Below are 24529 nucleotides of genomic sequence, written 5' to 3' on the forward strand. Positions count from 1 at the left end.
TACTTGGATTGCCAAATACGTGAGACACTGAGATCCTTAAATGTGAGGTGTTACAGGAGCAAATTCAATGTCCTGCATGAACGATGGTCACAGTTTGCTTGTTCTGCCTGCCTAGAGGTGTCTGTCCTAGCTAATGCTTTGGTTTTTGTGTCAAAAGGCAAAGCAGCGGGTGGATGATAACAAAGCCAGTCTGGGAGCAGTGAAGCTGCAAGAAGCAACCTCCACAAACCAGATGAAGCCAGTGCGCACAGGAGCGATCAAACCTCAGGCAGTCAAAGTGGAGGAGAGCAAGGCCTAGGAGCACCTCTGATGCCTGGCTGGTCCTGCTGCCTGAGAGGCACCACAGCTTAGACTGGACCCCACTGGATCTCCTGAAAATCTCATCAGATCTATCCCCACCCCACACTGACTGACTACATCATTCGAGCCCCTCTCCCAACAAAGCAGTTTGAAACAGTGGATATGACATTGACCTGCTTGCTTTAAAACAAACCGATCATGTGACTTTTAAGTGGCTTTAGCCATTTTTTTTTTTTATTTCCCCCTCCCCATGCCCCATCCACAGGTAGCTGTGATCGCTCACTTGGCAAAGCCCGTCCTTCTCCTTCCCTACTTCTGTCTCAGCAGAGTGGCAACTGGGGGAGAGGGGTTTAGTTTGAGGTTTTTCATTTTAAAGGCAGCTGAGGTTTTTACAAAAAAGCTGTATCTTTGTTTATAGCAGAACTTTTATATGTTCTCTCATTCTCCCCCTTCTTTCTGCTTTCCTCATTCCTTTCAGAAGAGAATTCCCTTCAGTTAAAATAATGTTCTGACAAAACTCTGCTTAGTTTTGTATATGGTTCTGTGCTATGTTGAGAGTTCGAGTTTGTTTGGGTGTATTTCCTCAGATGATTTAGTCTTTCAGACTTTGATTAAAAAAAAACAGGACAGATATGACATTTGTTAATTTTTCAGTATTTTTGTTTTAAGCTAGAAGCAGTGCTTGCAGTAGGAAGAAATGTGTACTAAAGACACATAGTACATCAGTGCATAAATCCTGAAACTTGCACCACTTCCACACAGCTTTGGGGTGCTTGGTGCACAACAAAATTTAGCATTTTCATTTTAAGGAAAAAAACCCAAACTACCAGATTTCTGTTGCAAGCTCATACAGATCTAGGTGTTTCATTTTTTCCTTTTTGTGCGTTTTGGATTTTTTTAGTGACTGCAAAACAAACGCCAAAATGTAAATCATAGATTTACAAAGTGTAATGTTTGTTAGGGAAAAAAAAATTCTCACAACACGTGGGTCAGAAGAGTTGGCTAGAGCCAACGGGTCTGTATGGACTACTTTTTGTAGTTGTGATGCTCTCTCATGCTCCCTGCCTTGGCTGCTGGAATTCTTCGTGTCTCCTGAGACTTGTCCTATATTGTGTTCATCCCTCGGGGCTGCTCTCCTAAGCTTTGCTCTTTTCCCTGAGTCTTGCTTTCTATTCCTCTATTCCATGGCCTTTTGTAAAATTTGCATAGAAATACATTGGTAAGGGAGCCCCTCTGCAAGGCACCTCCTGTTTTGGGTTGGAAGTGCGTGGTTACAGAGGCAGTTTGGAATCATCCTTCTCCTCTCCTTCCCCAGGTGAACAGCAAAGGGTTCTTTACTCTGGTGCAGTTGCATATAGTGTGTGTACAGCATCGTCACCTCACCACTCCTCTCCAGTATTTGATGATCTACACAAGGAAGATCCCAGTGGGAGAGGTTGGGTTTTATTTCTTTGGCTGTTTGGTTTTGGTTTTTGTGAGCGTGTGTGTGTGTGTGTGTGTGTGTGTTCGTAGATTTTTTAGGACGGACTTAAAAGTTCCTGAAAGGGCTTGGAGTCCTTCACCTGATGGTAGTCTAAAGTAAAAACTACTTTCAGCTAACTTGGTTTTTGTTGTTTAGCTCTTTCAAAATGTAAAGTAGGCTGGTCACTCTGAAGTGAGGGACAGAACTGTTTTTGGAGACGGTAGCTTGCTCACGGGCTGTGTGTCGGCCTCTGCTGGGTGGCAGAAAGTCATTTGGTGGTGGTTCCAAAGAAGATATTTTGAACAAAGAATGTATTGGGGAAGGGATCTGAAAGGTGTTCTTGTTTCTTTGTTTGCTTTCCCCCCCCCCTCCCCTGTCTGGAAAAAGATCCTTTGTAACTTTGTAAGGATGCATTTGAAGTTTTAAGCTAGGCATAAATATGATTTTTATACAGTAGCTTTAAAGAGCTTAGAAACCTAAACTAACTTAGGCATAGTAATGTCCCCTCTCCATAGGTGTCCCCACGGAACATGGCAGAGAACCTGAAGGGAAAGGGATAGGATGGTACTTTAAGAAAAAATAAGAGCTCTTTTTTCCTTAGGTTTTATCGATTTTAATTTCAGAGCAGAGTGTGCCAGCATCTCTCTAGCGTCCTCCTTAAAGTACAAGGTTTGAGATTTAGTGACAAATATTTCCCCAACCTTCAGACATCTCCCAGATTTGCATCCTCATCTGCTAGTCCTGCTCCCAGTGTTTTCCAAAGATTGTACCTCCAGTAAGTCATCCCACCCTTGTTTCTATTTTCTCCCTTGAAATACCATTAACAGCAGAATTGTCTGTTTGGGATTTTTTTATTATCCTTCTGCCCAGCTGGCCCTAGCTAATACAAGCCCAGAATCTAACTAATGGCTAAAGAGACTTACCTGAGCCCTCCTCATCTCTTCCCTACTCTAGACACACTACTTCAGCTTTACAAAGACACTAACCTCCTTCCTCCCACCTGTGTGACTTCAAAACGGTCAAACGTGTTGGAGAAACTGGGTTATTGCAAGATCCAAGATACTGCAGTCCCTCTGGTGTACATGCCATCAGAATTACAAAACTTCCCTATTGGAAAAGGTCACCCTTCTTTCTCTTTTAATCCCTCCATTCCTCCCCCCAACAAAATAAAACACTAGAATTTATTTATACGTATTTGATGTTGTAGGTCTAGGTGAAAAAGTAATTGTTTCACTGCTCTATTTATATATTATGTCTGAATTATTCTGTGCAGGAAAGGCCAAGAAATGCATGTGAGCTTCATTCCATTTCTCAACTTTGCGTGACTGTCAGCTGCAGTTGGCAAGACTCTCTCTCACTTAGTGGAGTTTTGTGTGATGGAAAGCAGTTTTAGAGCCCAAATTTCTACGGTGCAATATCCTTCTCTGGCATATATTTTTGCTTGTTTGTTTGTTTGTTTGTTTGTTTAAAGCTAGTCCAAGGTTAGTGCAGTTTGTGGTGCTCTGGAGTCAAAAGGAAAAGCCTCAGATCCTCAAAGGAGGAGAAAAGCCAAGGGAGCTGGAATGCTGATAAAAATCCGATGTGGAGAGGAGGATGGAGATGCACAGAATGTGTCAATGCAGTTACAGAGGGTCCTTCTGCTTGCTGTCTGCACTGTTGAAGGCTTGATTTATTGCTGATTTATTCCTTTGTGAGTTGCTTTAGCTTTGACTGGAAGTCAGCTACCAAATTGCAGCCTCCTTCTGCTGGGAAAGGTGGAGCCCATCTTTCCAGAAAAAAGCAGGAATGTTCAGAGGCTGACCCTGCTGCTCTCGTTGAGCAGAGGCTCTGAAGCACCCGTGTGATCAGTTCCTGTCCACAGTGAGCCATGGCCAGCAGCTCCAGTCAGCGCTGCTGTCCTCACCACTCCTGCTGTTAGCTCTTAATTTAAAAACAAATCAGCATTGACGTCTTGGAAGAAAAAAAAGGGCATAAAAAGGCACTCCAGTGTATTTTAAACGACAAGCAGAAGCAGCAGTCACCAGTGCCACAGGCATTGCTGTTGGTGTTCCATAGCTTGCTCCTGGCTGTGCCAGCTGTGCAGTGTCAGCACCTCTGGATGTGTTTGCTGCCCGTTGTGTGTGTGGTGCTCACGCAGAGGCTCCATCAGCGCCTTCCTCGCAGGAATGCTGCAAAGCCACGAGCTGCCCTGTGCTTCCTGTGTGTTTACAGACTGGTATGCATGCCAGGACCTCCTTCTGTTGCATCTTCTTAACCCTCCTTTTGTTCCAGGCTGGCTAAGCACAGGTTAATTCCTGGTTACTTTTTATTCAGCAACCCAGTTTCTTCATAAGAAAGTTTTATTTGTGAATAAAATCTAATTTACGACAGCCACCAGCGTGCTTAGTTGTGGCACATGGACAGAAAAGGTGCATTTAGCTGTCTCTTTTTTGCTTCAGAGTCCAGCTATTCTTGTTGTTTATTTTAATCCAAAGACCACCAGGTTTTGCAGTGGCCATAGACACTCCCTTGGGTTTAGTGGCTTGTTCTGGCTGCTCCAGATGTCCTTGACTGTCCCCCAGGAATCACAGCTGCAGCAGTGAGGCGCTCACCCTTTAGCATGTCTCGAGGCATTGTCCTTAGCTGGAATCCTCCCTCTGGTTCTGTAAAAATTGCATTTGTTGTTTCTCAAGGGGATACTGTCCTCCTTAAAGCTTTTAACTTCATGACCTGTATAGTAAATTTTTTTTGGCCTTTCCTCTCTTTGTCTTTTCATGTAGACCAGATATTTGAAAGGGCAGACGATGGATAATTGTGTAACGTGCAACCTGTTTATATTTTTTGGAAACTCTTAACTCGGACCGGAATTCGAATCACGGAATCACCAGGCCAGTTGCGGCACACTTCTTTATTGCCCTTCTCCTCGTTTCAGTACCTATTGTTTCTCCTTTCAAATATGTGATTGTATTAGCTCTTTCCATATGAAAGAATTCTCCTTATTTAAATAAAAAAAAATTAAAAAAATAAAGCAGATTATGCTTTTCTCAAATTCCCCTGGTCCCTTTGTCTGTTATTTTAGTTAATAAAAACGAAACAAAAAAAACCCGCAGAAAACCAAAAAAAAACCCAAACAAAACCCCAAAAAAACCTTAAGAAGAACCAAACAAAAAAAACCAACAAATAACCAAACACACAAGAAGAAAGCCCCAGCGGCCGGGTCCCTCGCAGCCGCCATGTTGGGGAGGCCGGCCGTTGCCATGGCAACACCTCCAGTTTCCGGGTTCCCCCCGTGCCGATGCGAGCGTCTGACGTCACATCCGGTATCGCCAGGTAGGGGCGGGTGGAGCGCGGCGCGCGGCGAGGCCACGCCCCCCGCGCGCGCGGGGCCGTGAGGGGTGGCGGGCACCGGTTCTGAGCGCGGTCTGAGCCTAAACCTGGTCCCGGTCTTAGTCCTGATCCTGGGCACATCCCAGTCCTAGTCCGCCTGCCCGCGGTCCTAGTGCTGGTCTCGGCACTTCCTGCTGGCCCCGGCCCTGGTCCGCATCCTAATCCCGGCCCTAGTGCTGTTCATTGCCGGTCCTAATCCCGATCCTAGTGCTGGTCCCGGTCCTAGTGCTGGTCCCAGCACTGTTCTTCCTGGCTGAGGTCCTAGTCCCGATCTTAGTCCCGATCCTAGTGCTGGTCCCGGCACTGTTCTTCCTGGCCCCGGTCCTAGTCCGCATCCTAATCCCGGCCCTAGTGCTGGTCCCGGTCCTATCTGTGGTCCTAGCGCTGCTCCTGGCACTGTTCCTCCCGGTTCCGCTCCTAATCCAGGCCCTAGTGCTGCTCCCGGCACCGGTGTCCTGGCCCGGGTCCTAGTCCCAGTGCTAATCCCGGCCCTAGTGCTGCTCCCGGTCCCGGTCCCGGTCCCGGTCCCGGTCCCAGCTCTGCGGTGCCGCTCGCCCCTTCACCCCCGTACATCTGAGGGGGGCGGGTGAGGCCCTGCGGGGGCTCCTGTGCCCCACAAAAACCCTCCAGGAGGATCCAGTGCGGGTGGTGAGGATCAGTAACCCTCTGAGGGAGAGCAGGAACCGGGCGGGGTGGGGGACGCTGGCCCTGCTCCCCCTCACAGGGGTGCGGAGCCCGGCCGAGGTTTGAGCTGGGCAGGAGCCCGGGGATCAGCAGGGATCAGCAGGGCCTGTGAGGGGCTGACAGAGCCCAGGTGGGAGCACGGCTGTGCCAGGGGCTCCTGCGAACCTCTGCTCCACGCAGCGCTTGTGTTTTGTAGGCAGGGAGAAACCAGGCCAGCGGCACGGCTCTGGATGGTGGTGATGTGCTCACATCTCGCTTTGTTCTCTCCTGATCAAAGCCACGCAGATGGATTTGTTCTGGTAACTTTCTGTAGTGTTGAGGTGAGGAGGCACAGTACTGATTTTCTGCTATTTTCTGACCTAGCTTTTAGCACTTCTGCTTAAACAGCGCCTGTTTAAGTGCTCCAGTAACCAGCTTTCTAACGCAGAGTTCCCAGAGTCCCATCCCCATTCCCAGTTTTCCATTCCCAGTTTCCCATTCCCAGTCCCCATCCCCATTCTCATACCCAGTTTCCCATCCCCATTCCCAGTTTTCCATTCCCATTCTCATTCCCAGCTCAGATTCCCAGTTTCCCATTCCCAGTTTTTCATTCCCATTCTCATTCCCAGTTCAGATTCCCAGTTTCCCATTCCCATTCCCAGTTTCCCATTCCCAGTTTTCCATTCCCATTCTCATTCCCAGTTCAGATTCCCAGTTTCCCATTCCCAGTTTTCCATTCCCAGTCTCCATTCCCATCCTCATTCCCATTCTCATCCCCATTCCCAGTTCCCATCCTCACATTCCCATCCCCATTCACAGTTCCCATTTCCCATCCCTAATTCCCCCTCCCTTCCCCACTCCCAGCGAAATACCTCAGTTTGCAAGGAACTTGTTTGAGTTTTTTTTTAAACCTACCTGAACTCTCAATAGCTCAGTTAGTGAGGTCATCTAGTGCCTGAGCACGTGGGTTGTCCACCAGTAGCATCAGAGTTTGGGCTGTGAGGTTTGCTTTGCACAAAGCAGAATACAGGTTGGAGAATTAAGGTGCTGTGTTTCTGCAGAACCAGTGTAAGAATAAACAAGATTTTTAGATTACTACTGCAGGCAGAAGCAGGGCGGATGAAAAGTGTGTCAGTTCAATAACGTTATTTTTACAACCAGTCCTGTAGATAGAATAGAAACACAAAAACATGAAAAGCAAGAGAATTTTGGGAAATTAATCACCATTAGCTGCTTGTAGCAGAAATCAGCCTTGTTCTTTTTGTGAAGTGTTCAGCTCTCTGTGAGCCAAAGGGTGACTGCTGTTCTCTTCTGCTCTCAAAGGTTCAGGCAAACCTTTGACGAGATGTTGGGATTTCTGAAGGAGCCAGTTGTGGTCACTGCAAAGATCAATGTGAGCCTTGTGGCACTGACCGTGATGGGATTAATAAGTCGTCTCTGGGGGCTTTGCTATCCACGGGCTGTGGTGTGAGTAATGAGTTTCTTTTCTACCTGAATGACACAAACTTGTTTTTCAAACATTTGTGAGCAAGAATGCAGGAGCAGAAGAGCACAGCTTGACTGATGTCAGCCTCTGTAAATCATAGAATCACAAAATCCCTGACTGGTTTGGGTTGGAAGGGTTCTTAAAGCTCATCTTATTCTGACTCCTGCCATGGGCAGGGACACTTTCCACTATCCCAGGTGCTCCAGCCTGGCCTGGAACACTTCCAGGGATCCAGGGGCAGCCGCAGCTTCTCTGGGCAACCTGTGCCAGGGCCTCACCACCCTCACAGGGAAGAATTCTTTCCTAAAATTCATCTCAACCCACTCTCTGACAGTGTGAAGCCATTCGCCCTTGTCCTGTCACTCCAGGCTGTTACAGTCTCATTCCTTCAGGTGCCAGGGGGCCACAATTAGGCCACGCCTGTGGGCCTTCTCTTTTCCAGGCTGAACAATGCCAATGCAGTGATAATATTTTCCTAATAAAACCCCCTCAGTGCTTCCTTGCATTCCTACCTTTCTCACAACAAGTTGGTGTTTGCTTTCTGAGTATCCCTACAGGAAAATTGCTGTTAGATTTGACATTTTTCTGCCTCTGGTGTTTCAGTTTTGATGAAGTTTATTATGGCCAGTTCGTTTCACTGTACATGAAGAGGATCTTCTTTGTGGATGACAGTGGCCCACCCTTTGGCCACATGCTGCTGGCCTTGGGAGGTAGGGTCTCCTGGGATTGGGAAGTGCCTGTTGCTTCTTGCTGTGCGAGAGAGAAGTGGTGGTTAGAAATGAATCAGATCCACTTATGGGGGAAAGCACAAGGCAGATGAGAGACTCTGATGTAGAGAGAACTGGGTTTTCCTTTATTTAGGTTGTTAGGAGGCTTTTGCACAATTAGAGGGGGGATGATGAAGCCATGTATCCATCACCTCACTGTTATCCAATCCTTTGGATAAAGAGGAAAGTAAGATGAGAACTGCTAGTGCAAGAAATAGCCTCAGTTCCTTTCTGCAGCTGAGATACCACAACATCAAAGTGTCTGTATGGGAGGGAGGGATTAAATATACATCTGACTTTGTCACTGAGAATCCCTTGCTCCCAATTGATATTCTTTGTGCCTCTGCACATTGTCAAGTGTGCTGCAGACAGAACAGTATCAAAGAGGGCCCTTTTGGGAAAGAGGGCCTTCGTGCAAGGAAAAGCTGTGTGTTTGGGAAATGGTTTCCAATTTAGCACCAGGTTTTATACATGCTTTGAGACTGGAAATTCTCTTGTTTATGTTGTAGGTTACTTAGGAGGATTTGATGGAAACTTCCTATGGAACAGGATTGGAGCTGGTAAGAGTAGTTTTTAACTGTCTCATTCTTCAGAGAGAATAAGCAGAATTTCAGCAGCTGACAGATTCCTTTTGCCTGTCTAGTGGAAGTAACACTTTTCCAACACCTTCACTTGTCTTTTTAAATAAGTCTTCTGCAGGTCTCTAGCACAAGTTAAAAGCATTATGAATTCATAGCACAGGCCTTGTAAATCAGCTAAACAGTTTAAGAAATAGAATATGGACAACTCAATGCAAGTAGGAGTTAGATTCCTCTAACAACCAGCAAATTCTCTATTGCTCTGTCCTTTCTGCAGTTGAGTCTCCAGACTGGTGGATCACTGTTTCCTGTTTTCTGTTTCAGAATACAGCATGAATGTTCCTGTGTGGTCCCTGCGACTCCTGCCAGCCCTGGCTGGTGCTTTCTGTGTGCCTTTAGCCTACCAGATTTTGGTTGAACTGCACTTCTCTCACTGTGCTGCACTTGGAGCTGCTCTTCTGATTCTCTTAGGTAAGATTGTTCAACTGAGCCCTATTCTTCATACATGGGGAGAAGAGTCCCTTTTACCCTTAGGAATGTTTAGGGTGGAGTAGCATCTCCCCAGAAAACATCAACAGTCCTGGCCTGTGTCAGTCAGTGCTGAGCCTCCCTGGTCTCCTCCATCCTCACAGCTCTGCAGCAGGCTGCCCTTCTGGGCTTTATACAAGTTCATTTCAATATTAGGCAAAGTAGGCAGCCTTAACAGCCTCACAGGAAACCACATTTCTTGTATCCAAGGAGGCCTGTACTCCCTTCCGCCGAGGTTTCAGGGTGAATTACAACACACTGGCTTTTAACAGCAGGACAACTCAACTTGCAGTCAGAGCTCATTGAATTTCTTCAAGTCCAAACTGCAGCAAACCAGCCTGTGTCCTTAGCACTGTGATTTGACACTGTTCTGGTGTGTACAGCTCAGCTGGTTTTGTTTTCTCTGAGGGGCTGCTGGCAGCTGCCTGAATGGGAAACCTCTCCTAGCTACCAGCTTCTCTGATTCTGGCTCCCTTTCCTGCAGATCTGTTGTGGTGCTCATTGCTTGCTGTGCTTGCTGCCTGGACTCTGCTTTGAGAAGCATCTCTGGATTTCCTAGGACTGATTTTCTTTGCCTTTGTAGGAAATGCAGCAGTTTTATCTGCCTCCTGATAAGACTTCACTACTTGCCCACCTCTTTGTCTGGGAAACAGTTATGTCCATGTAATTTGCTCCTGCTGGAAGGATTTTGTCCCTCTAAACCCAGCACTTGCCCATTACAGCCAGTAGGAACTGTCTGTCCCTAAAAGGGAAGGTCCTTCTGTTGGATAACAGTACAATTGTCTGAGGTAGCACTTACCTATAGACAAGTTTCTCTAATTTTGTGTCTGTCTCTCTTTTCCAACAGAAAACTCTCTCATCACTCAATCGAGGTTCATGCTTCTGGAGTCAATACTGATTTTTTTTATCCTGCTTGCAGTTTTGTCCTACCTGAAGTTCTACAATTTGCAAAAGCACAGGTAAAGCTGGATTGTCTCCTACCCTTTTGAATACTCTTATGGTGACTTTTTTTTTTTTTTTGTCACAGACTGTGTTTTTCTATGCCTCTTAATCATTTTATAACTCACTTCACCTGTGTGTAAAATCCAATGCTTCAACCTCCCATATGCCTGCCCCAGAATTTTTATACTGAACAGTGTTAAAGACTGTTTTTACTGTTAGCAGGGTTGTTTTTTTATTTTTAAAATAGAAATAAAATCCCTCGGGAGCATTTCTGTGCCCACCCAGATTTTTTACTGGAAGGTTTCCTTCTGTGCACATAAACACTGATTATAACAGGTCACTTAGTGCTCCTTTGTAACTGTTTACAGGCACTTAATTTAGAGATATTTGTCTCTTTTGTTCCCTGATCCTTGCAGAGGATGAAGTAATCATTAGTGAAGTAAAATTATCTTTAAATTGAGCCTAGCAAGTGATTTAATACATTTATCTTTAAGTGCCTTCTCTGGAAGCTGGTGGTTTTGGCTCCTGCTGACTGGAGTAGCCTGTTCTTGTGCAGTTGGGTAAGTGATGATGTCTTACCTGGATTTTAATGCCTACTGTTCAAGAGAATGTTAGAATATAAGAAATAAGAGAATATTTATAAATATTTATATCTTGTGTTAGGTAATTGTGTAGTTTTTAACCACGTTCATTTTTTATACACTTTCTTCACAGTGTGAAATATATGGGCCTGTTTACCTATATGCTGCTCTTGGCCACTGCAGGACTCCACTTCTGGCACATGATAGGAGACCAGAACTTGTCCAATGTACGTAGCACAGCATGCAAAATATATTATTTGTCACTTTTCATTGCAGAAGCCTTTCAAGCCAACAGATAACAGTGCAGTCTGTAGCTGGCTTTTGTACAAAAATTCCTTGTCTGGAAACCCTCCTGTCGTAGTACTGTTCTCAGCTCAGTTGTTGGGGAAGATGGAATTAAGTTAAAGAAAAATATGTGTGTGTGACTGTCTTTTCTGCTGCTATCCATGTCTTGGTGATATATGACGTAGAACATGCACTTGCCTCACACATTCCTACCAGCTCCACTTCAAATCCTTGCTGGAAGTTACCCAGCTGTCCACAAAGTTACAGCTGAATGAAAACAGTGGTGAAAACTTGGAAAAGACAAACAAAACAAGCAAAGTGCTGTGAAATTTTTAATATCTAGACCATGAAACAAGTGAGTTTTCTCTGTTCTTCTAGGTTTCCTTGCTGTGCCATTTTCTAGCCCGGGGTCTGGCCCTTATCATCATCCCCATGGGGCTGTACCTGTCCTTCTTCTATGTTCACTTGGCTTTGCTGTATCGCTCTGGGCCTCACGACCAAATCATGACAAGTGCTTTCCAAGCCAGCTTAGAGGTGAGGGAAATGTGGTATTGGAATTGATTTATTAGAGAGAAGAGAGGAGAATATTCACTATCAGGTAGTGTTTAATCCTGTTCCTTTGGTCCTGCATGTTTTGTCCCTTTTATGTTATTTAACTATTTTGCTGCGGTAGTACTGCTTTAAGGTGAAGCAATAATGACTGAAATTCTAATAACAGATGAAAACCTTTTCCCAATGAAGCAAGAACAATATATTCACTCTTCTGCTGAAGGTTTGTCTCTTCCTATAGGAACTCCACAGAAGTAGATACAGTACTGAACTCATGTGGTGACATGGTATGCTATAGGAGTGCTTAGCCTGTCTTTTAGAACATGGCTTTAGGGATATTTCCTGAGACCCTGTAGTCTTTTAGTTTTGTGGGTGTTGGTGTATTTACTATCTACTGAGTGTGGTGCTGCAAGGCTTGATTTTGATAGATGAAACCAAATGAGAAGGTGCTGTGTGAAGATACCGCTGTGTTGAAGTGGGATGTGATTCCATAGACTTTAAACAGCCTCTGGGTAGTTTCTTTTTCTTCTTTGTCCTTACCCTGTGTTTACCCTTCTCAGGGTGGGCTGGCCCGAATCACTCAGGGTCAGCCCTTAGAGGTGGCCTACGGCTCTCAGATCACCCTGCGGAACGTGCTGGGCAAGCCCATGCAGTGCTGGCTCCACTCTCACACCAACACTTACCCCATCAGGTGAGGAATCTGCCTGGCTCTCTGTGGGGAGAAGCTCTGCTTCTTCACCTGCCAGTCCAAGTGTAGCAGTTTGGGTCCTGGCAATGTCTTCATTAATCCTCCAGAGTCCCTGTGCTCTGTGGGAATGATCAGTGATGTGGTGCTGGTTTGTGCTGCTGGGACTGGTGAGCACAGAGATCACAGGTGCCTTTACACCTCTGTGGGGTTTTGTTACTTCCTGTGCAGGTATGAGAATGGCCGAGGCAGTTCCCATCAGCAGCAGGTGACCTGCTATCCCTTCAAGGATGTGAACAACTGGTGGATTGTCAAAGATCCTGGAATGTGAGTACGCAAGAGATTTAAATTCAACCTATATGCTTCCAAAACCCAACCAGGGCTTGGACTGCATTGGACATAACTCTTCTCTGCTTATGGATGCAGAAGCCTGGTGTGATCTGAGCAAGTGATCGCAGCTCTTTGTACAATCCTCAATGTGGTAAAAACATTACTGAGGACTCTAAAATCCGGTCTGAACTGCTCCTGCCAGAACATTGGCTGTGCTGTGCACAAGTGGAACATGAAAGACTCACAAGACTCACAGCAGAGACTCTTCAGGTGTTTTGCATGAAAGGGAGGCTCTGCTTTTTGAAGTGTGAGCCATGGTGTTAGAGTGTCTTGATTAATTTTATCAAACTTGAATAAGTCTCAGAAAAGAGTGGAAAACACTTTTGAAAAATGAGTAGTTCTTTGTATTAGAAGTGTGGAATGAGCTGTAGGATCTGCCACATAGGGAAGGATTCCAAGTGATGCCTGTACCCGAGGCCCGGTTTGTGCTGAACTGTTTTGTCATTGTCATTGTCACTGCAGGGCAGGACTATCTGTCCTTGTTTTGCCAGTAAAAGCCTTTGACTGACATAATTCCATACTGATCAAAAAGTTGCTTTTGTGAGTTTCTCACATTGTTCTGGGAACTGTATAACAAGTCCTATCAGAAGGACTGTGTGCCATTACAAGTCATATCCACGTTGGGAAAGTTTTTCCATGGTGCAGACTTTTCAAGCAAAGAGTCTAACAGGACCACAGGCCCCAAATATATTCTTAAAATCCTTCAAACTCAAAAGACTCCTGTGAGCATCAGAGGATATGAAGTCCTTCTATGGAACAGTAAAATATAGGCAGCATTTTAGTGCATTGCAGTTTCCCCTTGCCATGGCCCTGTCCAGAAGCCACGTCAGAGTTTACTCTATGTGGTGCAAAAGCCATTGATCTGTCCTATAATTCTGCCAAAGTGACACCAGCTGTAGTGCAGCACCCATCAGACTCAGTGAGGCACTCAGTGTTTCACACAAGCCACCAAACAGCTGTCTGACAGTAATAACCTTAATTCACTCCTGGCTGACCTGGATTCAGACCACTGACCTAATACCTGGAGTGTCAGTATCCCATTACTGATCCTCTGACTCATTCTGCCCTTAAGTCACCTTTGCTTTGATGAGCTTTGCTTCCATTCTGGTACAACCTATATATTGCTTTAATTTCTCATTTTCTTGCCTAAATGTCTGTCCCTGCCTGCAGTTTCTTGACCTAACAGCTTGGTCATGACAAGGCTGTGGTCTGTATAAAGACGCATATAATTTAACCATTTCCAGTTTAACCATTTGCTCTTGGGTGTCCCTTCACCAGGCAGCAGCTGGTGGTGAGTAACCCCCCACGGCCTGTCAGGCATGGCCACATTGTGCAGCTGGTCCACGGCATCACAACTCGCTACCTCAACACGTAAGTCCTTTCCTCGTGCTCTGCTCTGCCAAGCCTGCTGGCTCATTCTGCTGGGTTGGCACTCAGAATAACCACTTAGTGACCTTGCATTCAGATATGCCATAAACTGCTTGTTATTTGTGGATTTTTACACCAGTGAGCCTTGGAGGGACCTCATGTGGTTAGTTCCATATGCCATCCCTGTGGCCCAGAGGAAGGATCCTCTATGCTTATTTATTTTTTCTGATTGACTTGGCAGTGGGATTTGATCCTAATCACAAACTTCTTAATGGTTGCTTACTGCTTCTGTTCTTCCCTACTTAGTGGCCTTTAGAGGATTTCACATTTGAAATGTGAACAACGAATTGTTCACATTTCACGGTAGTTCTGCAGATTCCTAAGTACAGAGTCCCCTCTGTGAGTCTTCATCCTCGCCCCTTCACTGCCCCCACTCTGGCCAGGTGCAGGTATTCAGTATTTTGTGTGCCTCAACCCAAATCCAGCTCCACTGACTTTGGTGGCATGCTCCTACCTGAATAATGTGCTCTGGAAGTTTGGAAAATGTGCTGCAGAATCCGGTGTGCTGTGGCTGATTGCCAGAGATTCTTGCCTGTTTTGAAAGCCTGCAGTATGAAGTTGCCTCCTGACTGCTTCCCAAAGGCCATCTGTGTATACTTGAATATCACTCAGATTAGGAAGGGGCTTGTTCTGAGCTTGGGTTTTTGCTATGTCCCTTCCAAATCTAATTTGTTCATTATTGGAAACTCCAGTGAACAGCGTCTCTGTTTGTCACAATCAGTGCTTGTTCTTCAGCCTGGCATCACAGGCATCTGCATTGGCTTCCTCTGAGCCTGTTCCTGGCAGCTCTTGGTTGTGGGGAGTGCTTTCTCTCAGAGTAAACAGTGCAATCATGATAAGTGAGTTCCTTTTTGCATTATTACTGAATCCAGTCTAAGCCAATTCCATATGGGTTTGCTTTTAATATGTATTTGGGGAATGGTGGTAGAGGATCTTCCTTTATTTGTCTTCTAGGCATGATGTTGCTGCTCCTCTTAGCCCCCACTCCCAAGAAGTTTCCTGCTATATTGATTATAACATTTCCATGCCAGCACAGAACCTCTGGAGAGTGGTGAGTGGTCAGAGGGAGGGGAGGACCTGATCATGCCCCAGCAGAAACAGCTGAGACAACATGGATCAAAATCATCTTTGTGTTGTAGGAAATTGTAAATCGCGAGTCTGACACGGACGTGTGGAAGACAATTCTGTCAGAAGTGAGGTTTGTTCACGTGAACACCTCTGCAGTGCTAAAGGCAAGTGGGGTTATGTTTATTTGCCTGTAGCTTTTGCTTCATGCAGTTCTTAAAATTTCAAAAATTCTGCTCCAAAATAGCTACACCGCTATAACAAACAACCAAGTAAGTAAATCAAAGGAAACAATAAACTTGCTCAGTGTGACAAAAGAACAGCATGCATTTTAGGTTGTCACACTGGTACTTCATCCCTCTCAGTATCAAAGCTGTTCTGCTTCTCAAGAGATTGTGACCACTCTACACAACTGGGGCTTACAAACTGATGTTGAGTCTACGTGTCTGTGAGAACAGCTGGAATAATTAAAGGATCTTTTTCTTCACAAAGTTTGCCAGAATCACTGATTTTATAGCTTTAGCATTTATTGAGACATTATTTCATGTGGTGACTCTGCATGCATTTTCTGGCAGCCCCTTGCTGTCATCCAGTGTTCAGGCAGGGCCTGGGAACTTCTTCCATCCTGAAGTTGAGATTGGTAGAACTTTCAGTTTAAAAGTTCACTGTTGTCTTTTTCTTTTAGCTCAGTGGAGCATCTCTGCCTGAGTGGGGATACCGGCAGCTGGAGGTGGTTGGAGAGAAGCTGTCCAAAGGCTACCACCAGAGCATGGTGTGGAATGTGGAAGAGCACAGATATGGGAAAAGTATGTCTCAGCCACGTTCCTGAAGCAGGTTTCACTTCATGGTGATGAGAAGGTGGTACTGTGTGTGTTCAGTTGGCTCTGCCTTGGTGTCAGAATCCTTACAAAGTCCCTCCGAGTGCTGTTGCAGTTGGATGATGTATTGGAGAAGGGTTCCTGGGAGAGTGAGGAGCCTGTGTGCTCTCTCCCCTTTCTAGCTTTCTGCCTGTGGTTATTTCTGAGCTGTTTCCTTCCAGGCCAGGAGCAAAAAGAGAGGGAAGTGGAACTCCACTCTCCCACACAGATGGACATCAGTAAAAACCTCAGCTTCATGGCAAAGTTCATAGAATTGCAGGTGAGTGTTTTGTTACTCCCTTCATTTTTCCTTCTGCTGCAGAGCAGGAGCCTGAGCATTTCTGCAGAGTCTGAGCCTGAGAATTCATTGTTTAATCCTTGCTGATAGTTTGGCTTCCTCACTGTAGAAAAATGTTTCTGAATGCACTTATAAGGGCATTAAAGACCTGGGCTGTCCAGTAATGAATACCCAAGTGATTGTGTAACAAAAAAGGGGGAGGAAAGTTGGTTGGGCACCCAGAAGCTGCCTGAAACTTAACTGTAATGTGTGGTACGTGCAGTGAGTAGTGTTGATGCCCCTTACTATCTTTGTAGAAATCCATTAAGGAAAGTGCATTATTTAATAACAAAATAAAACAATTGTATTGATCAGTATCCATATGAGATATGTAAAAGATTTCTCCACTCCCAGCTTAGGAACTTAACATCTTACATCTGGAGCTGTTCACCCATGCCTGCTGTCCCACCTGTTTCAATTCTGAAAGCCTTCTGCTTACCTCTTTTTTTTCTAGTGGAAAATACTCACATTAAAAAATGAAGACACGGAACATAAGTACAGCTCCTCTGCCCTGGACTGGATCACAATGGACACCAATATTGCCTACTGGCTCCACCCCACCTCAGGGGTAAGTACAAGAGGTAGAACTAGCTGTGAAGCTGTTGAGAAAGCAGAATAGCTCAGATGGGAGCCCCAGGAATAGGAGTCAGAGCAGGGCTGCAGCTTCAAGCCAAGAACTTTTCCTATATTAATATATTTTCCATGAGGGGTGAGGTATATATTTTAGCATGAGATACAGCTTTGACAGTAGTTGCTTTTAATTAAATCATGTTTGCTTGTGCTTTTTTTTTTTTAAGGTAAATTGCAGTTTAATAGTTTCCATTATTGATTTCATTTAAGAGATGAGTTCATCTCCAATAGCATCCTTTAAATGCTTTCCATTACACAGGAGTCTTAAAGCAGCAAAGTTTATCAACCAGCTTTGTTCCAGGTTACTAGGCAGGCCCATTCTGGAGCTAAATTTAGGAAGTTTGTGTAGGTAATATTTTAACTTGCCTAAAAGAATCACATCATGGTCCTGATTCTGGCTTAGACCATCATCTACTCTGCAGGCCCAGATCCACCTCCTTGGGAATGTTGCCACCTGGGCTTCAGCTAACGCTGCTGCTCTGGTCTACCTGTGTCTGTCCCTGTGGTACTTGCTACGGCGAAGGAGGAAGATCTACGACATCCCTGAAGGTCTGACTGCACTCTGTGTGTGCCCAGGTGGAGGCTTGTGCCTTGCTCTGCTCTCAGATGCCATCTCCTGTCTCCTGCAGATGCCTGGCAGCTCTGGATGTCAGCAGGAGGCATTTGTGGTGGAGGCTGGGCTGTGAATTACCTGCCCTTCTTCCTGATGGAGAAGACACTTTTCCTGTACCACTACCTGCCTGCTGTCACATTCCAGATTCTCCTGATTCCTGTGGTACTGCAGCATCTCAGTGATCATCTCTGCAGGTATTTGGCTGTTCATCTCTGCTGTATTTGACTGGCACAGTTCTTTCTCCAGGTTCTGTCACCTGGGGAAAGCAGTGTTTTTTTCAGCAGTGGCCAAACTGTCATTGCTTTTAGGGAAGCCAGGGCAGGCACAGGTGTTTTGGATGAAATGTTTGGCCAGTCTTGATGTAACTTGAGTACTCTTTCCCTCTCTGATGCCAGATCTGTGCTGCTCAAGAGCATGTTCAGTGCCCTGACTGTAGCCTGGTTCTCCTCGGTGTACTTCGTGTACTGCACCTTCAGCCCCGTGACCTACGGGCAGCCTGCGCTGTCCCTGCCGCAGCTCAAGGCCCTGCGCTGGAAGGACACCTGGAACATCCTGATCCGAAAGCAGTGACACTCCAGCCTGGACACAGCAAAGGGAAACACCTCTTGTGCAAAGCCAAGAATTTATTGTTAGTAGCGCGGAAATTTAACAGTCGCTTCAGGTACTTTGTAGTAGTCCAGATCTAATGATTACAGGAGACGAAAATAAAGGAACACTGTTACAGAAGAGGTCTGAACAGAAATACAGCTGTTCTGAGCACAGTTCCCAGTTTCTGCCTGTTACATTCACCCTTCACTGCCCCTCAGGGTGTGAAGGTTGCTGACTTTAGTCAACAGCATCCCAGCACCTTTGCTGGGAAGAGCTGCAGCAATTTCTTCTCTTTTCTGGGAGTACAGTGGTGCTTCTTCCTTCCGGCACTACGTTGCACTTAGGGCTATTTCATGTGTTTCCTACCACTCAGCTCTGCAATCCCATAACATGCTTGCTATAAATGGACCCTTTCCAACACATCAGATACTTTTTTTCTGTTTTCTTTGTTATGCCTGAAACCCCAGGTTTTCCCTCTAAAGCCTGCATATCCGTAACAATCAGTAACTGGGCCTGCAGCCTTACAGCATCATTCCATGACTCTATTCCTCAACAATGCATTATCTGCCCCCAACTTCCAATGCTCTGCTATCATTTCTATTTATGTAAATACAGCATTAAGCTACATTTATAAATAGTTCATTCTGCATAGAATAATGACTTGTTACTATTATCTATTTATAATCATCTGACATAAGCATCATTTTTAAGAAGATAAGCAAAATAAAAAGATATTAAAAATTGCTGTTACAGCTAAAGAAGGCTTCAGGCAAACCAGGAATTGAGCCAAAGCCAGATTAATCCTTTGGTCATGTGGCACCAATGTGAAGCCTGAGGCCTGTTACCAGCAGTGGCAGTGTTGCCATTGCACCTCAGATCCCATGGGGAAAGAGCTCTGGGCAAGGTAGGACTGATCCTGCTGACAAGGAAACCTGCTCCAACTTGTGCACAGGGGTTCAGGGTGGAAACACTGAAACCCAGCCCATGGCCTGGCCTGCACCAGCAGAGAATTCACAGAGAAGGCAAAGGTGAAGCACTGGGGACTCGGGGGGGAATTTGTAATGGCTCTGTGCCGGTGTCTGAGCAGGGCTGTAGTACCTGGGCCACATTCCATTGCTGTATCTCCATGTGGCTGCAGCAGCAGGTCCTGCAGGCCAGCACAAAGCTGCCAGAGCAGCATTCCCACACCCCAGGGGCTGTGCAGTTCCTCATCACTCTAAATAATTCTATTCAAGGCTCCCCCCACCCCCCTGAGGAAGGTATGATCCAACACCACAGTCATTCAAAGTAGGTTTTAGTGACTATTTTGCTCCTACTGGAATCAGCCCTGAGAGCTAATGCTTCAGTGCAGTAGCTCATACTCTAAGTCTGTCACCCTGAGCTAGACAGCAGCCAGCAGCAGTCAGGAAATGCTCTGCCTTCTCCTGGGCACTGCCAAAGTACCACTGAACTGTCACTGAGACACCAAACCTTCAGCCCTTCCCAGGGCTGAGAAGACTATAGGGATCAAAGTGCAGACTGCATTTCTTAACTTTGGGATTTTTTCTTTAAATTTTCAGCCATGACAGAACCAAAGATAACAATTCTGAGTTAAGGGAAGAAAGAACTGTTGAGTATAAGAGCCCCTCCAGCAGTGTTCCCTTTTGTACCTTTTTGCTGGCACAGTGAATGTACCACCATTACCTTTTATAAAAATTATTTCTGATCACTGTTCATTTATTTATTAGCCAAAGTAACACACCCACAACCAACACAGCCAAACCCTGCTTTTAGAAAATTAGCAAATATGAAAAAGTTCCTCTTAGTAACATTTCCCTCCCACCCTCATTCTCAAAATTACACCTTAAGTCCAGACTCAAGAACAGTATCACAAGGACATTTTCAAAGGTCCAACCAGCACTTCATTGCAGTTTTTTCCAAACAGACACTTCATGCTGCTGCAGTATCACTTATCTGGGGTAAACTACAGAAACTGGGATATCACTGTTTGTACTTCTTGTCTGCTCTTTTTAGAAAGCCAGACATTCTTGAGTTGAAGCTGCTGGAGTGCAAAGCAAGTGCTCTGACCCTGTCTTAGGGTGTCCAGGCAGCTGCTTGTGGCAGCAGGAGGAGGGTCCTGCAATTCCCAGCTTCCCCCCTTGCTGACCTCACCAGCCATCTCTGGAAGTGGACGGATTCTGCCCAGCAGAATTTGCAACCAGCAGTACAGAAATGCACTAAAAGACACTAATATTGACAAGGTCAGGTTTCTGTTTCCATGAGCAACTCAATCCAGTTGGAGCTCACACATTCAGTAACTGGGTACAAAAAATAACCAAACAGTGTAGCAAGAGTCAGGAGCTTGGAAAGGAATAAATTAGGAATCACTAGAACCACCAAACTTCTTGGGCCTGTCTCCTGGTGAACTGCAAGTTCCCATTTGTCCCAGTCAGTCTCTGTGTCACCCCTATCTCAAGGGAGAGGTGCCTCTGCAGCTCAGTCCCTCTGACCCCACAGGCTAGAAGGAGGCTGGCCAGCAGCAGAGCATGGCCACAACTCAAGGTGCCTGTTAAAATTAACAGCATGTGAGCTAGTCTTGGGTAGAGAGAAAAACACCCAAGAGGCAGATGATTTTCCTGCTACAGACAACCATCATCAGGGAAATGGGGTAACTTGCTAGTCACCTGATAGTGCTTAATTTTCAGGGGAATCTTCAGCATTAGATCTCATTCTGAAAACTAAAAAAAGGCAAATAACGCTGCCTTTAACCAGTTCACCAAGTAACAACTCCAGACATCTCAGGGAGAACAGGGAGGGGTTTGGAGGGAAGAGGGATGGAAAGCCAACGCCTTCCTCTCTCCTCTGTGAGAAGATTCCCACCAGGATCCCCTCCGCTGCTAGGACGACTTAAGGGGCACTTCACCAACCATTCCGTGGAAGTCCTTTCCCAAAGGTGTCTTCAGTGTTGGTGTGGAGCAGAGGCAAACCCTGGGCCGAGCCGAGCTAGTGCGGGCGGCTGCTGGACTCGAGGTGGGAGCGCTTCCCGGCCGCCAGGACAGCGCCGCTCTCTGCCTGCTCGGGGAACGGCCGCTTGTACGTCCGGCCGTGCCCGTTCAGCGCTCCCCGCTGCCACTTGCAGATGTCCCCGTTCAGGATGTCCTGAATGTGCTGCACGATGAGGTTTATGGCAACTGCAGACAGGAACAGGGAATAGAGGACATGAAGGCTCTCCTGGCTGAGTTATCTAGAAAATGTGGAGCATCCAGCCCTGCTCAACTCAAGTTTTAACAAGCCTGCTGTCTGCAGTGAGGTCAGAGCCCAACAGGTCACTTTTCCAGCCCTCCACATGCTGAGCAGCTGGTCCTTCTGATCAGGCTGAGCAGTTCCCCCCCTCCAGCAAAAACCCCTTCCTCAGGAGCAGGCACTCAAGGCAGCAGGGTGCCTCCTGCTCTATTCCCAACCCCAAAGGTGTCTCCCCAGGCAAACCAGGGAACCCAACTCCCTTTTACCCATGTTGTCAACTCCTCGGGGGATGATCACATCTGCATACTTCTTTGTCTGCAAAACAGAAACAGTGGTGGAGGAGGCTGTTAATGGGAAAAGTCAACTTCATTCCAGGAAGAAGCAACCAAAGGCCAGAAAACTGGGCAAAGATGGAAGGTCCTGGTGCTCCAGGGTGGTAGGTTAAAGCTCTCTCTCAGGGGAACAACCTCAATAAATTCCAGTATCACACAGGCAAGTGTGCACTGGATTTAAGATCAGGGATTATTTTTACTGTCCCTTTGCAGAGAATCACCAGGAAGAAACAGCAGGTCAGGTGTGGAATCCTTTGCTTTTATCCATCTGAGCTGCCTTCAAACATTGCCGACTTCAGGCAAGGTCTGTTTGCCAAGAGCTGGTTTTAATCAGCATTTCGTAAGCCATTGCTAAATCTCTGATGAGAGCCAACATATCCAAACTGCATGTGAAATTCCTGCCTTTTTATTGATCTTTACCATCACAACACTCCTGCTTTTTCTTTCCCCCCACAGCTGGAAAAAAGCTGGCAAATTGGTGCCTGAGTTAGCCTTTTTCAATTTATTTAATCCACATACTGGATTTTGTTCTCATATGTTTTTTGACAAATTAATTTGATTATGTGAGTACCTAAATTGGCCTCACACTACATGGTGTAGCAAGCTGAGCTAGAATGGTCTGCCCCAGGTTTTCACCAGTGTTCCCTCTGAGAAAGGCTGCTGGAAACCAAGCTTTTCTTTCTTCCTACAAGACTTAAGAATAAACTGAAAGTGGGAGTTTCATTCAGAGAGACCCATACGTAAATAGCCCCAGCAGCCAGCAGTGAGAAAATGTGCTTGAGGCATTTTCATGGTGCTTCGCCAGCAGAAGCATTTCAGTTTCTTAACAACCAGCTGGAAATGGTTGAAGACATGAGGCAGAGAAGAGAATGTGGGATTTGTGAAATACCAAAAGTCACCACTGCTGCCCCTATAGCAGCTAATTCCCAAACAACCCTGCTCCTCTACCCCTCCCCCAAAAAAATAAGACCCCACAAATGAAATTAGTGAGAGGTTTCATACCGGTAAGCAGAACTCCTCAAAGGCAGGCTTGACAAACGTGGTGTACTGGGTGAGGATCTGCTCCAGGTCCCTCCCACGTTTCATATCTCGCAGAACTGGGAAGAGAAGATAAAAGCCCTGAGTGCTGTCCCATGGTGGGGATGGATAAGGAGCAGGGGCACGGCGGGGCTTTACCTCTGCGGGACAGCCGGACGTCAGAGTCCGTGTCCACAAAGAGACGGAGGTGGAACATGTCCCGAATGTCTTGGTTGTAGAAAACCAGGATCCCCTCAAAGAGGACGACATCAGCGGGGTACACCACCGTCGTCTCTGCCAGCCTGCCAGGAGAGAACACCCAGAGCCCGTTAAACCAGCCTCATGCCACCGCCAAGGGACCTGTCCCCAGGCTGGGGACACCCCCACACAAGCCAGGACTGCAGGCAAAGGCAGAGCCTACCTAGAATGTGTCACAAAGTCGTACGTTGGTACCTCAACCGTTTTGCCATCAACAATGTTTTTCAGGGTTGAATGCATCAAATCGTTATCGAAGGCATCTGCGAGAGGAAAGTTTAAAGAGATGGATTTTCAGATGCTGCTGTATCAAATGATCTGCTCAAATTTTTCCAGACCCAAAGGAAAAACCCTCTGCCCAGTGCTTCACCAGGAAAAAAGGAACTTGCAGCTTACTCTTTCCTACCACTAGCAACACAGCACTCTGCCCAAGTGACAATGGCTGTGCTTGGTTTCGAAGATAAGGAAAAGACAGTTTGCTGTTCACAAGCAACTACAACACAATGCAATTAAGAGATGAAGCTGGTCAAAGGTGAAGCTGGTCATTTTATAATTTTATCAAAATTGTGCAATTTTGTGCAGCTTTGTTCATCTGTTAGTCAAGAGTCCATTGGAAAACCCCAGGCATCTTTCACGGTTTCCATTACCCACCCAACAGGCACCAGACTTCAGCCAGGGCAGCTCCCTGTCCCGCCTACAATTCACAGCACTCCCCGGGGCAAGGGGAGCAGCTGTTGGTCTGGACAAGAAGTAAAGGAAAGGATTTGGGGAATGATGTGGTTCTTTACGGAGACTCTCAAAGCAGGGAGTGGAGCAGGGAGCAGGCTGGGATGCTCTGCGTCTCCCCACAGCTCCAGAACCCGTCAGTAACAAGGGGCACAAGGGAAGAACAAAAGGATGTTTTGGTGGGGGAAAGCACATTTCTGTTCTCCAACACTTCCAATTTCCTACAGGCGCTTCCCGTGAGACCGCGCTGCGCTCCAAGCACCGACCGAAGCCTGCAGGGCCGGTGAGGGCTCACCCGGGTGGTCGAAGTTGTACTGTCCCTTCAGCGCCTTGGCCTGCTGCTCGGCCGTCAGCACCTTGTAGAAGCTGTCCTGGCTGAGGATCAGCACCTTGCGCTGCCGCTGCTCCACCTCGTTCTGCCCCAGCAGCTCCATGATCTTCTCGCACACTGTGGACTGAGCGGGACGGCGGCTCAGGGGGACCCCGGCCCTGCCCGCGGGCTCAGCCCGGCCCGACCCCCGCCCGCTGCGGGGCCGCCACCGGCGCTGCCCCTCAGGGCGCCGCGCAGCTCCCGCGCCGCGCGGGCTCTGGGGGCGCGGGCGAGCCCCGGCCCAGCCCGGCTCGGCCCCAGCCCCGGCACGGCGGGCTCACCTTGCCGCTGGCGGTGCCACCGCTGACGCCGATGAGGAAGGGTTTGGGGTGCGGCCGCTCCGCGTCCGGGCCGCCCGCGGACGCCATGGCGGGACGGACGGCGGGGGCGGGGCCGGAGATGGAGCGCGGGGGCGGGGCCTGTGAGGGGCGGGGCCTGTGAGGGGCGGGGCCTGTGAGGGGCGGGGCCTGTGAGGGGCGGGGCCTGTGAGGGGCGGGGCCTGTGAGG

At 47.0% G+C, this 24529-nt stretch overlaps 3 protein-coding genes across 16 annotated transcripts in view; 2 read left to right on the forward strand and 1 right to left on the reverse strand.

The window, feature by feature from the left end:
* Positions 1-4790, forward strand: part of PRRC2B (proline rich coiled-coil 2B) — a 46024-nt gene extending 41234 nt beyond the window's left edge. For 10 of the 12 annotated variants that reach the window (XM_030286464.4, XM_012578306.5, XM_030286467.4 and 7 more), the window contains exon 32: positions 158-4790. In XM_030286464.4, coding sequence (XP_030142324.4) covers positions 158-298 — 141 coding nt within the window. In that variant the 3' untranslated portion in view covers positions 299-4790. The remainder of the gene's footprint in view (positions 1-157) is intronic. The other 2 variants (XR_012058548.1, XM_041719673.2) reach the window with 2 other exon arrangements.
* Positions 4791-5012: 222 nt separating this feature from the next.
* Positions 5013-18273, forward strand: POMT1 (protein O-mannosyltransferase 1). Of its 3 annotated transcripts, none has more exons than XM_030286475.4 (21): positions 5013-5071; positions 6009-6132; positions 7115-7258; positions 7881-7987; positions 8554-8604; positions 8947-9093; positions 9998-10109; positions 10587-10652; positions 10807-10900; positions 11337-11492; positions 12068-12198; positions 12424-12519; positions 13861-13953; positions 14965-15061; positions 15150-15242; positions 15761-15881; positions 16115-16212; positions 16724-16837; positions 17322-17448; positions 17529-17706; positions 17908-18273. In XM_030286475.4, exons 3-21 carry the CDS (start codon positions 7137-7139, stop codon positions 18080-18082), a joined length of 2178 nt encoding a protein of 725 aa, XP_030142335.4. In that variant the 5' UTR covers positions 5013-5071; positions 6009-6132; positions 7115-7136; the 3' UTR covers positions 18083-18273. The 3 variants fall into 3 exon arrangements, with proteins under 3 accessions (XP_030142335.4, XP_012433793.5, XP_072792628.1); XM_012578339.5 differs by lacking the exon at positions 5013-5071 and adding an exon at positions 5092-5776; XM_072936527.1 differs by lacking the exon at positions 5013-5071 and having other exon boundaries at positions 6045-6132; positions 7121-7258.
* Positions 18118-24439, reverse strand: UCK1 (uridine-cytidine kinase 1). The gene is made up of 7 exons (XM_030286479.4): positions 24304-24439; positions 23948-24107; positions 23093-23189; positions 22831-22973; positions 22657-22751; positions 21589-21637; positions 18118-21270 (listed from the first exon to the last, which is right to left on the reverse strand). Exons 1-7 carry the CDS (start codon positions 24388-24390, stop codon positions 21083-21085), a joined length of 819 nt encoding a protein of 272 aa, XP_030142339.4. The 5' UTR covers positions 24391-24439; the 3' UTR covers positions 18118-21082.
* Positions 24440-24529: the final 90 nt, after the last annotated feature.

This window comes from Taeniopygia guttata, chromosome 17 (genome assembly GCF_048771995.1).
Source record: "Taeniopygia guttata chromosome 17, bTaeGut7.mat, whole genome shotgun sequence".
NCBI lineage: Eukaryota > Metazoa > Chordata > Aves > Passeriformes > Estrildidae > Taeniopygia > Taeniopygia guttata.

Excerpts from the sequence above, each read along its gene's own strand:
- UCK1 (XM_030286479.4), bottom strand. The coding sequence starts at position 24,390 with ATGGCGTCCGCGGGCGGCCCGGACGCGGAGCGGCCGCACCCCAAACCC. Across the intron at positions 23,190-23,947 it reads GTACAACTTCGACCACCCGG|ATGCCTTCGATAACGATTTG; the intron begins GTGAGCCCTCAC and ends TTCCTCTCGCAG. Across the intron at positions 21,638-22,656 it reads TTGAGGAGTTCTGCTTACCG|ACAAAGAAGTATGCAGATGT; the intron begins GTATGAAACCTC and ends TCTGTTTTGCAG.
- POMT1 (XM_030286475.4), top strand. The coding sequence starts at position 7,137 with ATGTTGGGATTTCTGAAGGAGCCAGTTGTGGTCACTGCAAAGATCAAT. Across the intron at positions 9,094-9,997 it reads TGCTCTTCTGATTCTCTTAG|AAAACTCTCTCATCACTCAA; the intron begins GTAAGATTGTTC and ends CTTTTCCAACAG. Across the intron at positions 16,213-16,723 it reads CAAAGTTCATAGAATTGCAG|TGGAAAATACTCACATTAAA; the intron begins GTGAGTGTTTTG and ends TTTTTTTTCTAG.